Source organism: Arachis hypogaea, chromosome 13 (assembly GCF_003086295.3).
Source record: "Arachis hypogaea cultivar Tifrunner chromosome 13, arahy.Tifrunner.gnm2.J5K5, whole genome shotgun sequence".
In the NCBI taxonomy this organism is placed as follows: Eukaryota; Viridiplantae; Streptophyta; class Magnoliopsida; order Fabales; family Fabaceae; genus Arachis; species Arachis hypogaea.
The window spans coordinates 3,675,382-3,691,453 of record NC_092048.1 but is presented as its reverse complement, the minus strand read 5'-3'; the positions used below and the strand labels follow the sequence as shown (position 1 = coordinate 3,691,453).

Here is a 16,072-nt window from a genome sequence, read left to right as displayed (position 1 = left end):
AAGGCAGTTCTTAATTCTTTATGCTATATTTAAGTTCCTTACCACAATGTTAATAGATCGGCTCAAGTGTTTCTCTTCATTTTCAATATGAAACATGGTGTGGGGGTTAGGGTTAGTTCTGTTTAATGTACAGTTGATCATTCAGAATGGTAGTTCAACTTTTAATTTGGTGGGGAGTTCCCCATAGAAACATTATATCTGCATTTTCGTACCAGAACAAATAACCTGTAATTTTTAGCCTTGATTAATAGTGAAATCAAATATTGTTTCTCAACCAATTGGGCAATTTTTCCTTGTCATATTGTGGTTTTTCGACCTCATTGCTTATGATCCATGCAGGTAGGCACCCATTTTAGGCACTAAGGTGCCCCCTTGGGTTATACATCCAAGTGACAATATTTCTCTTGTATTATGCATTGTCAACCTCTGGTGCAAAAATGAGTCCTCATAAAAGGAAACATTCCAATATTTCATGTGATACTTTGCTGTGAAGAAATGTGCTACACAGCATCTATGTGTAGTGTGAACACCCCACAAGACCTGGGATGAGGACACGGTCACAGAAGCTAACATGGTTTAGGCTTAAGCAGTTCCATAATAATCTTGTCATAATTGTAGTGCTGGTTGTTAGTTATCGAAATCATTTGTATCCTGATTTAAATTATATCAGTTTTGGTAAATTAGAAATCAGCTACAAACAGTCTGTGTATATAAATGCGAGGGTTGAGCGATTATACTTAGACCTGCAATAACAGTTTAGTTAAGGCAACCCACGAAAAAAAAGTCAAGTAATAAATGCGTTTCAAGATGAACAACTGATAAATTATAATCTACCTATGAAAATTAGAATAGCGTAATTTTATTTATGAACGATCAAAATTAATTTTATTTTTACAAGAGAAAAGCTACGAATGAAATTAACTTCTGGGTGTCTTTGTTATATGAAATTATTTTTCCTAGGTACAAAAGTTTATTCATTTATAGATTGATTTGTCAACGCTTTGAACTTTCGCAAACAGTAGTAGTTTATTTTTAAAAGATGTTATGACTTGTGAAATCCGTTGATATAAATAATTGTCAGTTTTTATCACAAATAAATTGCTAAATACGTTATAATATGTTTCCTTGCACTTTCTATGCTGCCCATGCATGTCTTCTTGGCCATTATGGAGAAGAATCACATTGGTCTCCTAAATTAGTAGGAAACAAATTTCTCACGGATAATGAAGTATTTGAAGGTGAACAATGCAAGTGTTTTTTTACCCTAAAAATATGTCGCAGAAATAGTAAAAGTGCTACTAAACTTGAGGAAAAATACAAAAATAACATTTCCGCCCACTGTGGGGCTTGAACCCACGACCACAAGGTTAAGAGCCTTGCGCTCTACCAACTGAGCTAGACGGGCTTTTTGTGTAAAGGGTATATTTAAAATAAGAGAAAAGAAAATAGTAAAAGGGTTACTAAACTTGAGGAAAAATACAAAAAATAATATTTTCGCCCACCGTGGGGCTCGAACCCACGACCACAAGGTTAAGAGCCTTGCGCTCTACCAACTGAGCTAGACGGGCTTGTTGTGTAAAGAATATATTTAATTATTTTTATATGCGTAAATAATATTGAGTTTAGCTAAGCCAAAATAAATTGTTTAGATCAAATATAATTTTACACCAGCAAGGTCTAAACGTGTAGTAAGGTTTTTTTTTTGGGTAAAAAAGGCGTAACCAAGTTAAACGAGTTTTGATAACAAATCAGCAATAAGCATCACATTAAATTAGGGAGACAATGTTAAGAAAATTTTAAGATTTCAACAAGTTATTTAATGCAAAACGTTAAGAAAACTTTGATGAAAATAAAATTTGGCTTTCCCATTAGAATAAACCGACATTTTTAATAAGGGTTTGAAATCCTTAATAATTTGAGTGTGTGGGTCAGCTCCCACAGAATGAACATATTTTTTGGAGTTTAAAATTCTAAAATTTATTTATTTCTAAAGTTGAAACCGTTAATAATTTTAAAATAGTGGAGATTTGTTTAGGGTTTTCAAACCTAAAAATGTTATTACATAATCTTTTGATCATGGATATATTACCAAAAATGAAACGAGAGACTATTATAAATATATACAGATATCGATGCAAGCTTTATAGAACCGTGATTAATACCTACAAATATATAACCAACAAAAATGTGTTATTCCTGAATCTCTTGATCATGATTCATGAGCTCTCCAAATTTTACTTTTGACAAGAGTTCAGGAATCCACTTGCAATAAAATCAATGAGCCGGCCATTCTAAAGTCCCTAGAAATGATACAAGATGAATTATCTGACACAACATTAACTATAATCAAACCCCCCCCCCCCCCTAAAGGGGGTAATTTACCTCTGCAATTTGCAGCAAGCCCTTCTGAAATGTTACAGTGAGAAAAATGTCATTTGCTGCACAAGTTAAAGTCAGCATGTAGGGTAAAAGCAGAATGGTTTGTTAGTTAACAACGATTTCAATCTTCGGCTTCTGTTTCCATGACTGGAAGAATACTTAGAGCTGAAGCACCTAGATGCATGCCCCTGATGATACCACCGTATCCTTCCTTAATCTTGTGGCACAAAAGCAATATAGAATCCCAAAGTGCAGATCTTCCCTGACATGAATCATGGAATTGTTAGAATTCGACTATAATAAAATGATCATTTTGCTGGTTGATAAGACCATCAATGACAATATTATCTTCTCTGGACTGTAGCATGCTCACTCATAATGTGTAGAGTATGCACAAGAACAGCATTACAAGTTTAAGTACGGACTTCTGATAGTATAGAGAAAAGAGTTCAACAGTATTTGGCGTATATTCATTACCAACCTGAAGAGAAAATTGCGGCTTCTTGTCCCAGTACAAAGCAAAAATTGGAGGAGCCTGTTTCCCAACAACCAGGATACATGCTCCAGGGTGCAGCACAGAAGGAACGGTCGAAATTACAGCAATGTATTTCTCTGGAAACCTCTCCTTTGGGGAAGGCCTCCTAAGAACAAGGGGTTCTTACTAGAATGAGCTCCAGCATACGATGTAGCATCCACATGTAACATCCATTTTGGATGTTCTAGGAAAGCACAGAACAGATACAGGAGCAAGTGAGAATCCGAAGGCAGTTCAAGCGTCCACTTTTTGTTCTTTTTATCATAAACTTCGCCACTTCCAAGATATTCATAATTCTTCAAGCAGGTTCCTTCTGCCAGCTCTGATAATTCAGAAAGATATTAGAAATTAGACAAGACAGGTATGTGCTGGCCATAAAATCAACATCAGATTAATCATTAATAGTCCTACACTCCTACTTCAATTTATAAAAGGAAACTTAATGAACCAATTAGCAATATATCCACAGTTCTTTCTACCTCGGATTCTTTGCACAGTGTAATCAGCACGAACACTGCTTTGAGGTAGCAAGCCTTTAACCCACTCTCCTTTAATCAAGGCTTGGAGTCTTTGGTGTTCCGTGATGGCATCCACACAATCCTGCATAATAGGAACCGAAGGAGTCTGTTGTGGGGACAGTTGCATATTAGATCCAGGCAGCTTGGCTGTATGCAATTAAAGTCCCAAAGGAATTTGTCAGAGCTCATAAGCTATTAGCAATTACAAACAAACTAAGACAAAAAAAATCAGTTCTAATTTAATAATGAGAAGCAATGTACACTTGGAAGCCTCTATAGCTTGGACAAGTGTTGAATGTAACTGATGGAGCAATCCATCTTCATTGAGAGCCATTGCTGGTTGCCATTCTTGAGTCTTATCAATTGCTGGCAAGGTAGCAGGGGTTCCAGAAGATGGCATGTCATTGCCCAATGGACTGATTGTGATTGAAATACCAAGTTTGGCAGCTGCTTGTATAACCTATGATATGAATATGAAAATCTTAGGACCATTGAAGCAGAAGTTGACAGTACAATCATATTGGACGTTCTGTGCATTACCCATTTAAAGTGAATCTCATACTAAAGAAAATCATGCGTGAACCTCTACGAATACTATAGACTCAAATGGCCAATCCTGAATACCGGGAAACTTGACACCTCTAAAACAAGTAAGAAATTGTGTGGTTATGCTGCACAGTGCCGAATTCAGGTTTTGACTGGCTTTGCCTTATTTGGGTGGCTCATCCAGGAAGTTGGGCTCATTAGACTTCAGGAACTTACGTTTCAGCAGATGTAAAATAAAAAGAGTGTTCAGCTGCTGGGTATAGTATTAATAGTCATACTAGTAACAAGGTGGTATATCTTTCATGCTCTTATTTCACAGGTAATTACATATTCCAATATAGAACTCATCCCCTACAAATTAACTTAGCTAAACACTGATTCTCTTGAAAGGTATTTCTATTGCAGTTACACACATTTTGATCCTAAAATCCTCCATGATTTTTTTTTGGGCCAAACATTAAACATTACCATGAGATAATCGAACATTGTTGTTACCAATACCAACACATATATTGACTTACACACTCGATATTTTGCTTGATTGGTTTTACTCTTGCCTTGGTTTCTGAGGAAAAGGATAAAAGAACATGACTACAACCTAGCCAACACCATAACATAAAAGAGTTTAGACTAAAAAGAACCTGAGTGTGACTTGTCTCAATCTTGTTAATCAATGGATTAAGCAAAACTGAAGAAAACCATTGCCTGAGGTGGTCACGCCACTGCTCAATTTGGGGATAGATGCCCAGATGTTCAAAAGCTTCAATTGATTCTTCCATGGACATTGGTGGGGGAAGGTCACCCTCTCCCTTCTTAGGAGGCGTATTAAACTTTTGGGATCCCGGAGACATCCTCACAGGCCTCAATGGTGTCAGCCTTGTAGTTCCAGACGTATTGCCTGAGCCTGTAACTGTACCAGGGCTCACTATGCCAAAACCAGGGACTGTGGGGGGTGGAGTAGACAGCTTGCCTGCAGATTCAATAATTCTTTCACCCACTTCTGCTAAGAACTGTTCTAGCTTTTCCTCTGATGTTATTCTTTTTGCAGAGGAGGCTCGTGAATTAGACCAAGGGCTTGAAACTACCGAATCCAGTCCAGCTGAATTCTGAGCAGAAGTTGGTGTTGAAATCACTCCAGGAGCAAGATACAAAGATGATGAGGAACCAGGTGACCTTGAAGGGGTGCCAATAGCACGTGCTGTGGCTCCTCTGTTGGAATTTGAACCATTGGCATCAATGCGAGAGGAACGAGAGGGGCTGGTAATTGGCTGGTGTAGTGGAACAAGCAAATCTGAAGACACCGACTGGGATTTAGACTTGGGGGGTTTCTTGGATGAGTCAGATTGGACCGATTCAAGCTTTGGCTTCGCCCCTAAAAGCTGTAGTTGATGTTTATTGAGAACCATCTGAGTGTTATTAACTTTGGACTTGGGCACAGCTACAACTCCACCACCATGTCTTGCTCTACGAATTAACATAACTTTGAAAAGAGCCAACGTAGTTGCCATAAAGATTACACCCACAAGAATTTGCAGTGTCTTAACAAGCCAATCTGAAGTTTCAATGGAAAAAACAACAAAAGGAAAAGCTTAAATATATTTTCCACCGTGAGAAATATAGCATTTTTTGTCTTCATTCATATATACACATTCATTCATTACAACTAAATCTACATTCAGTATGCTGTTCTTGGTTTTCCTTACAATAAAAATGAACAACTTAAACTAAATTAAGCTACAATGGTGATTGCTAACTAAGGTTGATAACTTACAAGCTGTGACATGGGATACACTTTTGAGTTTCAGCATGTCAATGAACCCATTTTCCCTGCAATACATGTAGCAAAGCAGATTAGTCTTTAACAGTTAAAAATACAGACCTAACCGTTACGCGTAATCACATCTAAGAATGATTAGCACAGTAATTACACTAATTAGTGGATTAGTACAGTGAGTGCACCTGACGAGGATGGCGAGAAAGGCGAATGCGGAGGCGGAGAAGAAAGAGAGGAGTGAGTAGAGAGCATAGTTGGAAGGCTGAATGCTGTTAGATGTCAAAACGGCGGAGAAAGCTGCGTTTTGGTAAACAGAGAACTTTGAGGGCTTGGAATTCGACGAAGAAGCCATGGCTGAGCTCAAACCCTACCCTCGCTAGGGTTTTTGCGTTTCGATCTCAGCAACACCAACACGAAGAAGAAGATGCAGTTCCTGCCGGGGTTTTAAGCTATTCACTGGGGTTTAAACTTCCAAGTTCCAAGTTCAATCAATTTTCATTTCCTATGTTATTATTTTCCCAAAAGAAAAATTATAATGGCGCTTCTTTTAATTTTGCCAATATTTAAATACATCAATATATTATGTTTTGTTAAAAGAACATGTCAAATAAAATTAAAAAGTTGTAGATTTGAGTTTCCATATTTTTTATAAAAAAAGAAAACTTTTTTTTTGTAGATAGTGAAATTAAAAATTTTTAATAAAAAATAATTATTTTTATTGATGTAATAAATTAATAATATATAATTAAATGTATTTATATATTTTTTTAAATTGAGAGAGAGAAAAGGTTTCGTAAGGAAGTAAAACTTAGTCTCCTTGATCCTTATCTAAACCGCCAAACATTTTATTTAACCAACTTATTAAGACGTGGAATTATTATCACTTCTCTTTTAAAATTTAAATATAATAATTAGAAAGAGGTTCAAAGATTCTAACTTTCTATGTAAAAGCCCATTCCGATAGGGTGTGGCAGTGGCAGAGAGATCAATAATCATACCATCCTTATTGTTGCTGCTGCTGCTACGATGCACAGGATCAAGAGAGCAACCTCCATTCTTTGTTCTTCAGTGTTCACAAGTTTGAAAACAACACATTCTCACCGTGCTGCTGCTTTCTCCACTTCCTTGCTTTTCGATGATACTCAGATTCAGGTTCCCCACAAACATAAGCTCCTTTTTAGCAAAAAGTATTCAACTTTCTTTTTTGGAAGGAAAATCTGGATCCCCTGTTTGGGTTTTATGGTGTTTATTATTAATTCTTCTTTAGGATTAAGTACAGATGATTTATTATTGTTAGAAGACTGGTTGGTGAAATGGTTGTTGTAGGGTTGATTGTGATTGTGATTGTGATTGTTACCTTTAATATGAGGGAAGAGTGTTTTTAATGTTGATGTGATCAATCATATCATTGACTTAAGATCCTTGACATGAACATGGTCAATGATATCACCCACCAATGTCATTACTTTATTATCTTAAAAAAAAAAACTTAATTCTTTGCACCAACATTTATTCTGCTTATTGAAAATTGTACTATGTCATGCTTTTAACAATTTGAAGGTTTTATTGCATTGTACAGTTCAAAGAAAGTGTTTCTCAATTTGCAACGGAACACATTGCACCTCATGCTTCAAAAATAGACCACACAAATTATTTCCCAAAGGTTAGTATGAGGATCTACTTTATCTTCTCCACAAAACAAACTTTTGGATAATTCTGAAATGTGTTTATGTTTTATATGTAATTTAGGAGGTTAACTTATGGAAAAGCATGGGAGAATTTAACCTTCATGGGATTACTGCACCAGGTAGTTTGATTCTTCCCCCTTACTTCACTGACTCAATTTTCTGTGGGTGTTATCCGCTATTTTGATTTCGATCCTTTTTCTTCTGCAAATTATTTGATGAATGTAAACATAATAAATGTTCATAAATGAATTCAATACGATGCACTCAACTTAAAGGGTATATGCTAGTTTACCTTGCAGGTTGTGAACCTCATACTAGTACACTTGGCTTCTTTTTAAGATTATGATGTCTTGTATTCCAACAAACTTATCAAATGTTATATATGCTTATTTGCAGAGGAATATGGAGGGCTTGGTCTCGGTTACTTGTATCACTGTATAGCAATGGAAGAGATAAGCCGTGCTTCAGGATCTGTTGGCCTTTCTTATGGTGCTCATTCAAACCTGTGTATCAATCAACTGGTAATTGAATGGAGCTTAAGTCTCATTCGTTGTATGTTTGGTGATAATCTGACAAGCCTTTAGGATTGCATCTTTTGTTTCGTTTAGGTAAGGAATGGAAACCCGGATCAGAAGCAGAAATACTTGCCAAAGGTTCTAGTTCTACCACATAGTTTAATCTTGTTTCTTTTAGTACAATTTGTGCCTCGCCCTATTGTCAGCATTTCATAAGCTAAGTTGTTTTTACTGCCTTCAATTTGAAGCTTATCTCTGGAGATCATGTGGGAGCTTTGGCAATGAGCGAGCCCAATTGTAAGATTTGCGAAACCGAATAGTTGTAGTGTGTTGCATCTTTTAAGATATTCCAAGGATTTCATAGAGCGAATTGGTCTTTCGTGCAGCTGGTTCTGATGTTGTCAGCATGAAATGCAAGGCTGGTCGTGTTGATGGTGGCTACGTACTTAATGGAAACAAGATGTGGTGTACTAATGGTCCAGTCGCTCAAACATTGGTATGCTTCTTCAATCTTTTCTGCATTTTCCCATCCTTTTTGTATTGACTTTGCGCTTGTTTAATTTGCCTTTATAAACGTAGAAGGGTAATGTTTCGTCAAATTGTCAATGAAAATGCTAATTATAGTGCATTTGATTAATAGTCTACACATATGCTGAGAATGTATAGCCCATTTGATATATTGAACTGAATCAGGTTGTCTATGCAAAGACAGACACAACAGCTGGGTCAAAAGGAATCACTGCATTCATCATCGAGAAGGGAATGCCGGGGTACTTGTACTGAACCTAGTCAAATTTAAAGTGTGCTAAAGTCTCTGCATTTCAAGCTTACAGTTCAGTTAATTCTTGAAAATAAATATTAAAGCAGTAATTTTATCAAATATAAAAGGCTGGTTACTGGCTCCTTGTCGCATCTTATAGTTCAAATTTGATTACCAAGTCCTTAGCTTGCAAAATTCCTTCTCTGAAAATTGAGGGGGAAAAAGTAGAGTCATGTAACTGAAAAATAAATGGCTAAAACGTTGAGGCAGTGCATAAATGATAAGTCACTTGGATATGGGGAAAATTAGGAGTGGAATATGAAAATTATGAATTTTGCTTGTGTTTGATTTCAGATTCAGCACGGCGCAGAAATTGGATAAACTTGGGATGCGAGGAAGTGATACGTATGTATGCATGCTCTGTGACAACTTTTTTATACTTAATACATTTTTAGTCGATGTCCATTCCTTTTACTGATAATAAATATGACTTGTGTTGGCAGATGTGAACTAGTGTTTGAGAATTGCTTCGTTCCTGAAGAAAATGTTCTTGGGGAAGTAGGAAAAGGTCTTGCAATACCTTCTATGATCATATTTATCAACTTTACAATAAAATCATCTTTATGTTATTTTGTATATTCAACCCTGCAAAAGTTTGTTGTATGACCATCATTGGTCTTCTGTAATATCCTAATAAAAAACCACTCGTGTTATTCGTCGTACGCGTGCCAACCATAGTTTATAATATCAGTTCTTTCTTGTTTTAGGAGTCTATGTCATGATGTCTGGGTTGGATCTGGAGAGACTTGTTTTGGCAGCTGGTCCCCTGGGTATCATGCAGGCATGTCTTGATGTGGTCCTTCCTTATGTTCGACAAAGAGAGCAGTTCGGTCGTCCTATCGGGGAATTTCAGTTTATACAGGTCCATATCGTTGAGAAATGGTTTTTCCACAATCATCCTGGCATTTTATTGCATATGATTTTTAGACATTACATTGTTGATCGATCTTCTGTTACAGGGGAAAGTTGCCGACATGTATACTTCTTTACAGTCCTCAAGGTATGAGATTCTAATGTCATGATGCTGTTTCTCTTTCTAATTTAGCTTGCTTGGCAGCAGGGTAACATTTTTCATTTCAGGGCTTATGTGTATTCGGTGGCTCGGGACTGCGACAATGGAAAAGTAGACCCAAAGGTGTGTCGACAATATCTTCATCCTGTGGTTAACATAGTACATTAAATATTTCTTGAAAACATAAGCACCATCAGGTTTTTTAAATAAAATGACAATTATTTACTATTGGAACTCCTTACACAGGGTATTCTCTTTCATTTTTTTTTTCTTTTTATTTTGTTTCGGGTCTATTTTGGCATAGTAATATACCAACATATGAGTGTCATGGCACGCGTGAAACGCAATACCATTATGCTGTAACGATAGACTAAGTATAAATTTCATTGCTAAAATGTTAGCATATGTTTCTGCAACTGTTCTGAACTCAAGCATCAAATTGAACTTAAGATGTTGACTAATTACAACTCTACTTGCGGATTTTCTGTCCGATCCTCAATGCAAGAAACTTCCATAGTTTCCTGATTTTTCATTGGTATTGTTTCCTATTCATCGCAAAACATGATGTAATGGCTACTGCTTTCAGGATTGTGCTGGAGTTATACTTACTGCAGCTGAGAGAGCAACCCAAGTTGCTTTGCAGGTAAATAGTTTGCACAGGTTATTTGTTGCAGCTACTATTTGAGTTTTTCGGGTAATACTTTTCAGCCAAATTTATAGAAATCATGATTTTAGAAAATTATCAACTCTGCATAGGTTCTTACTCCTAACATTTTGGGTAAATTACATTTGACCTCTCTTGAAGTCAGACGATACTATTTGTTGTTAGTATCGATATGACAAATTAAGAAATTTTGGGATAATAACCGAAAATCAGGGAAGGTCGGCATAATTTACGCTAACTATTTTTTCGTTGTTTTCTTCTTGTTACTGTGCTTATATTAGCCTTCAAAATTTGCAGGCAATACAATGTTTGGGAGGAAATGGATATGTGAATGAGTATCCAACTGGTCGTCTTCTGAGAGATGCCAAACTATATGAGATTGGTGCAGGAACTAGTGAGATCAGAAGAATGATTATTGGACGTGAACTCTTCAAGGAGCAGTAGTGAAATGTTCATTATGTAACAGTAGATGTTCATTCATCATTCATCAAAGGGGAATAAAATTAGAGTCATGAGAATCCATTTATTAATAAAGGAAAGCTATTTTTACCAAAAATGTTTCATCTGTTATTTGTAGTTAATTTCTGAAGCTGAAAGATGATCACACCACCAAACACATTCATAACAATACCGAGTAAATATATTGCACAACATGGAACCATGGCATGAAATTTAGAAATGATCACCATGATTCCATAGAATATGTAACTCAAGCAGTTATAGGTTATTACACAATGCTAATAGCACAGCCCTTATTTATAGCTAATAGTTCACATTTTTCTGGGCTTAAGAAGAGTTCATAAGATAAATTATCATAACACAAATAGCATCAAAGTGCATGCAGTAAATAAGAGAGAAACAAGGCTAACATAACATAACATGATTTATCTCAATTACAGCCCTGAAACTTTAGACTTTTAGAACTGTTGGAGAATAATAATCTGGTTGACCCACTGAGGAGGACTTTGAAGGCTCCATAATCATTGGTGCCTCTTCCAAACTGCTATTGGTGTCATCATTGATTATCCCAATTGTCATCTTCTCCACTTCTTCTTGGGAATATATATGGATCTTGCACACCACATTGCAAAACTCACTGCAGCCAAAGATAACATTGCAAGTTTTTAGCTTTCATAAAATATAATGCAAGACATTGTAACATGAAAATCAATTATGAAGAAGAAAACTTACTGCCATGGATCATCCCCAACAACCATTATATCATTCTCATTATCAGTGTAGAGGATCCTCCATCCCTTATCAGGATCTCTAAGAAGGCCTTCCATGCCGAAAAGTCTCTCGAGTTCACTCAGCAGGTCAGCATAGCTGCTCAATCTTGATAGATCAATGGCTCTTCCTACTAGGCTTCCTTGCTTGTGAACCTTCATGCAGTGGCAACAAAAACATCAAAGATAAAAATCTGTATCATAACATAATTTCGTCGATATCACTCTTCGCTCACCTTAGTGCAACTCCTTTTAGCAGTGTTCTGTAAATTTTGAGGGGTAGTTTCCCCAGACAAAGGAAATCCAAATAGTTTGCAGCCATTTACCTTTGCCTTAACATTTTTGCTGTCATCTGGAATCTTCATATCCGGCGCACAAGTTTCGCCCGGCATTGTCTTCTTATGCTCATTTGGAACATCTGTTCTTCCAACTTCACTTCTCTTGATCACCCCTTGATTGGAATGTGTGTTGAAGGAGACATTCTCTCTGTGGAAATTCGTCGGTTTCGAGTAAAACATGTTGGTTTGAGCAGTTTTGTTGTGAATATCCCCATAGGGAAAATAAGATTCAAGAACTTGTGGTTTGGTTGCTTGATGAAAGTTGAAAGTGGTGCAACCAATACTATTGTTGGATTTGCCCCAAGAACCAAGGCTCAAATCAACTTTTCCCCTAAGGGATTTCAATGGACCTATTTCTTGACCTTGCAAGACCCTTGGAAACCTAGTAGTTTCTGTGAAGCCTGCATAGCTGAATGGATGAACACTCATAAGCTCAGCAGTGTTGCCCCTTCTCACTCCAGTTGTTGATGCTACATGTGGAAGAGGGCTCATCTCGAATCGCGGCCGGTTAGTTAAGGTGTCACATCCATAATAGAGTGACAGAAAACCAGCATTTTCTTGACCTTGCAAGACCTTTGGTGATCTTACAGACTCCTCAAAGTCCACCAATCCACTGCTCCCTGCTGCCAAGAAGAGGATTATTAGGATGCCTTAACAAGCAAGTCTTCGTCCGCTTAGGACATACATCTCATCTAAATTGCAGTCAGCTTCAGCCATAGTCTGTTGCAATCTTTGACGATTGCAACACAACTGTGACTGAAACTGCAACTTTATTAGGACACATACCAGTGATGAGGTGACTGTGAGCGGCAGCTTGCCCATCCGTCCTTAGTTTCTTCAGTCTTGGGGAAGACTGAAGACTCAAAGGAGGGAGGGAAGCGAAAGGATCGATCTCCCATGGAGATACTCGATCTTGATGATTAGTATCAATATCCTCATCCCATCTAACCTGTTGTTGAAGCCATATCCATCTTATCATTAATTCAGTTAAAGAAACAAAAAAAAACTAGAGATTAAGTAGAAAAAAGAAACTAATGTAATGGTTTTTAATATGATCAATGTATAAAGAAAAATTTCATATGTACCATCAAGCATCTCCACTTTGATTTAGGCCATCTATATGGATCTACTTCACTCATTCCAATCACAGTACCACCACCACACCTGCAACATAGGAATACAAATTATTATGTGAATCACAATGATTTTTCTAATGTATGGACACAAATTATGCAGTAGTTTACCTTCTTTCTGGAGATTCATCCATTTCAAAAGTCATTTTGAATCTTGTCCCAATTGTCACAGGATTGTTGATGCTTTTAACATATTTTTGATATGGCACAACAAAGGGTGCATGACTTGCTCTGTATCATACAAAAGGAGAAGTTATTTGCATCTGACACGTTCTTCGACTACTGTATAATATGTGTATTAGCTCGAAATACGAGACAAAATAAGTATACAAAATATCTGTCTTATTTGCATATCTACGATAAAAAAGACAAAATAAGTATACAAATATCTTTCTTATTTGTATAACTCAAGTTTAATACTTTTGATATAGTCACATACCAATCATGAGTTGGTATCCAAAAAGGGAACAAGCTACATTCATATGAAATTCAATATTTATCTATAAAATAAAATAAAAGGTAGATATGATCTACTGTCCAAAAGGGTCAAAGCTAGTAAGATTTAATTATATTATCATATTCATAATATCATGGTTTCTAGAAAGACTAAGGGCCAGTTTTCTTCCACGTCATTGGAATTTGACAAGTTCATTGCTACCATAAATACCTAATTGGGATATCCTAAGGTCAAATTTGGATCCGTGAACTCAACTGTTGTGAGTTCAATGAACTCAACAAGCCTATGATTGAAAAAACAGTACTTAATTCAATTTATAATTGACCAAAATCAAAATCTAAGTATAAATGAATTGCATTGTGATTTGTGAAGTTTAGTACCTTGGACTGTAGAAAACATGAAACATGCTTTTGGTGGATATTGCATCAGAAACAGAAGAAAGAAAATTGGGATAACAGTTTTGGTTTCCAATTACTGTTCCAGGAAGACCATTTATTGGTCTAATAGCTCTTCTGATTCCCAATCTCAGTTCTCCATTTTCACCCCTACAAACACATCAATCAATCAATATGCAACTTTAGAATATAATTATTAGATAGTTACATGAAATGCAATACGTTCTGATACGGAACAGAAACAGATACACAGTACACCACATATAAAATATTTTATATGAGAAGTAGAGTTTAATTTTGATACACTGGTAAAGCGTTTTATACAGTCGTGCATATACCTTAGAAAGAGGACTGCATCACCAGAAACAAGTTTCTTTTGACCAACAAACATACTCCAACCAGTAGTGAGTAAATGCCTCCTTGGTTGCCCTGAACAAATTACATCAACAACTTTTTATTGTTAATTCTTTTTAAGTATAATCAATTAATCAATATATGAATACTAGATTTACCTCTATAAATATGGCGAAATTTCCACTCCACACCATGAAGGTCTTTTGCTACAAGCTCTTGAGAGGGTCTTTGTTGTTTATAATCCTAAAACATAGCACCACAAGAACAAGAGAACTAAACAATCAAAACTTGCATTCATATATTTTCTTTTATCTACTATGCTAGACCCTCTTAGTTCTAAAACATCGAACGCTTTGAAAATTCGATACATTCATAACTCAGTGTGTAGGGTGTAAACTACACACTGAGTTGTTAATGTACCGAGTTTCCAAAGTGACATACAGTTTTAGAACAAAGAGAGTAGTAAGTAGAAGAGAAGAGTTCAGATTTGACACCAAAGGAGGAAAACAATCTTCGGCAGCTCGGCGAGGAACAGAGAATCCTCCATGAGTGCTGGTATCTGAAGCAGTGAGTGATTTGCAGAACATGTGAGTTGTTGGCTTTAAAGGTGGAACTCCATTTCCCTCTTCATCTCCTCCAATTTCCTCAACCTCTTTACCCTCCAAATTCTTATCTTCCAACTAAGATTAAAAGAAAAAGAAAGTACTATTGAGAATTCACTTGAACCTAATTCCTATATATCAATCATTATTCTAAGTTCATGAAAAAGCAACCTCATCAGATTGGGGAAGCAAAGTAATCTGAGTATAAACCTCATCATTCTCCTTATTAGCCTGTTCCCAGAAACATGAACAGTTTCATCATTAAAACCAAAATGCATCACATCACATCACATTACACTACATTAACAAGAACATGATTATGATGATGAGAGTAGTACTCACAAGTAACTGAACATTAACAACCCTGCAAAGGATTTGAGGCTGAAGATCATAATTAGGCACATCAATTGGTGCGAAATGAGAGAAAGAAGAGGCTTGTTCTAAGTGTCCTTGAGGGAAGTACACAATCACATTCCCTTTCTTTGGGAGTGAAGTTAGAGGTCCAGCACAAGCATGCCAAAGTTCAAGGTAAGAAGACATAGCAGAACCTGAAGGAGAAGGTGATGAAGCAGCTTTGTCACATTCCACATTGCTCTCATCATCATCCTCACTACTCACTACTACTGCATGGTTCAGATCAATGTCCATGAAGCAAGAACACTAAGCAGTTACTATGTTCCAAAGTTAAAGAGAAAAGTGGAGACTATATAGAAAAGAAAGAGAAGAGAAGAGGAAGAGAGGATCAAATAATAACAAGGGATTCAAAGTAAGATTGAAGGGCCATTTGGAGGTGAAGTAGTGAAGAGGGAGCAGAAGAAGCAGACATAGACAAAGGTGCAAACAGTAGTAATAAGAGAAGCAAAGCAGAGAATGAAACCAAAAACAAAAGAAGCCAATTTGGTTTGGTTAGTGGATTTTGAAGTTAAAGAGTGTGCTTGGTGGAGGGGACATTGTTAAGACAGTACAGAACCCACCACACTGTTCTTCACTTCTTTGCTTTCTTTTATTTTCATCATCTTTATTATTGGTTTATGTCTTTTACTGTTCTTGTGGGGTGACACAAACAAAACTTTATGTACAATGTAAACAAACAAATCTTCATTATTACTAACAGAG

The 16,072-nt window shown here is 36.4% G+C and overlaps 2 protein-coding genes, 2 non-coding genes and 1 pseudogene across 7 annotated transcripts; 1 reads left to right on the top strand and 4 right to left on the bottom strand.

The window, feature by feature from the left end:
* Window positions 1-1,332: 1,332 nt before the first annotated feature.
* Window positions 1,333-1,405, bottom strand: TRNAK-CUU (transfer RNA lysine (anticodon CUU)). Its single transcript has one exon. It is a non-coding gene; the product is annotated as a tRNA-Lys (tRNA).
* Window positions 1,406-1,495: 90 nt separating this feature from the next.
* TRNAK-CUU (transfer RNA lysine (anticodon CUU)) lies at window positions 1,496-1,568 on the bottom strand. The gene has a single exon. It is a non-coding gene; the product is annotated as a tRNA-Lys (tRNA).
* Window positions 1,569-2,357: 789 nt separating this feature from the next.
* LOC112736539 (uncharacterized) lies at window positions 2,358-6,336 on the bottom strand (annotated as a pseudogene).
* A 197-nt stretch (window positions 6,337-6,533) lies between these two features.
* Window positions 6,534-11,007, top strand: LOC112736538 (isovaleryl-CoA dehydrogenase, mitochondrial). Its single transcript, XM_025786043.2, has 15 exons — window positions 6,534-6,904; window positions 7,332-7,415; window positions 7,502-7,559; window positions 7,837-7,961; window positions 8,049-8,093; window positions 8,204-8,252; window positions 8,342-8,451; window positions 8,649-8,725; window positions 9,070-9,120; window positions 9,219-9,283; window positions 9,483-9,637; window positions 9,735-9,775; window positions 9,856-9,910; window positions 10,374-10,430; window positions 10,749-11,007. The coding sequence occupies exons 1-15, from the start codon at window positions 6,779-6,781 to the stop codon at window positions 10,893-10,895; spliced, it is 1,245 nt and encodes a 414-aa protein (XP_025641828.1). The 5' UTR covers window positions 6,534-6,778; the 3' UTR covers window positions 10,896-11,007.
* Window positions 11,008-11,069: 62 nt separating this feature from the next.
* On the bottom strand, window positions 11,070-15,943 carry LOC112736537 (auxin response factor 4). 4 transcript variants are annotated; one of them, XM_025786042.3, is made up of 12 exons: window positions 15,299-15,943; window positions 15,128-15,187; window positions 14,849-15,034; window positions 14,513-14,597; window positions 14,339-14,429; window positions 13,986-14,150; window positions 13,260-13,379; window positions 13,101-13,179; window positions 12,802-12,964; window positions 12,004-12,638; window positions 11,643-11,833; window positions 11,070-11,547 (listed from the first exon to the last, which is right to left on the bottom strand). In XM_025786042.3, exons 1-12 carry the CDS (start codon window positions 15,602-15,604, stop codon window positions 11,361-11,363), a joined length of 2,268 nt encoding a protein of 755 aa, XP_025641827.1. In that variant the 5' UTR covers window positions 15,605-15,943; the 3' UTR covers window positions 11,070-11,360. The 4 variants fall into 4 exon arrangements, with proteins under 4 accessions (XP_025641827.1, XP_025641826.1, XP_025641825.1 ...); XM_025786041.3 differs by having other exon boundaries at window positions 11,914-12,635; window positions 15,299-15,933; XM_025786040.3 differs by having other exon boundaries at window positions 11,914-12,638; window positions 15,299-15,908.
* Between the last annotated feature and the right edge of the window lie 129 nt (window positions 15,944-16,072).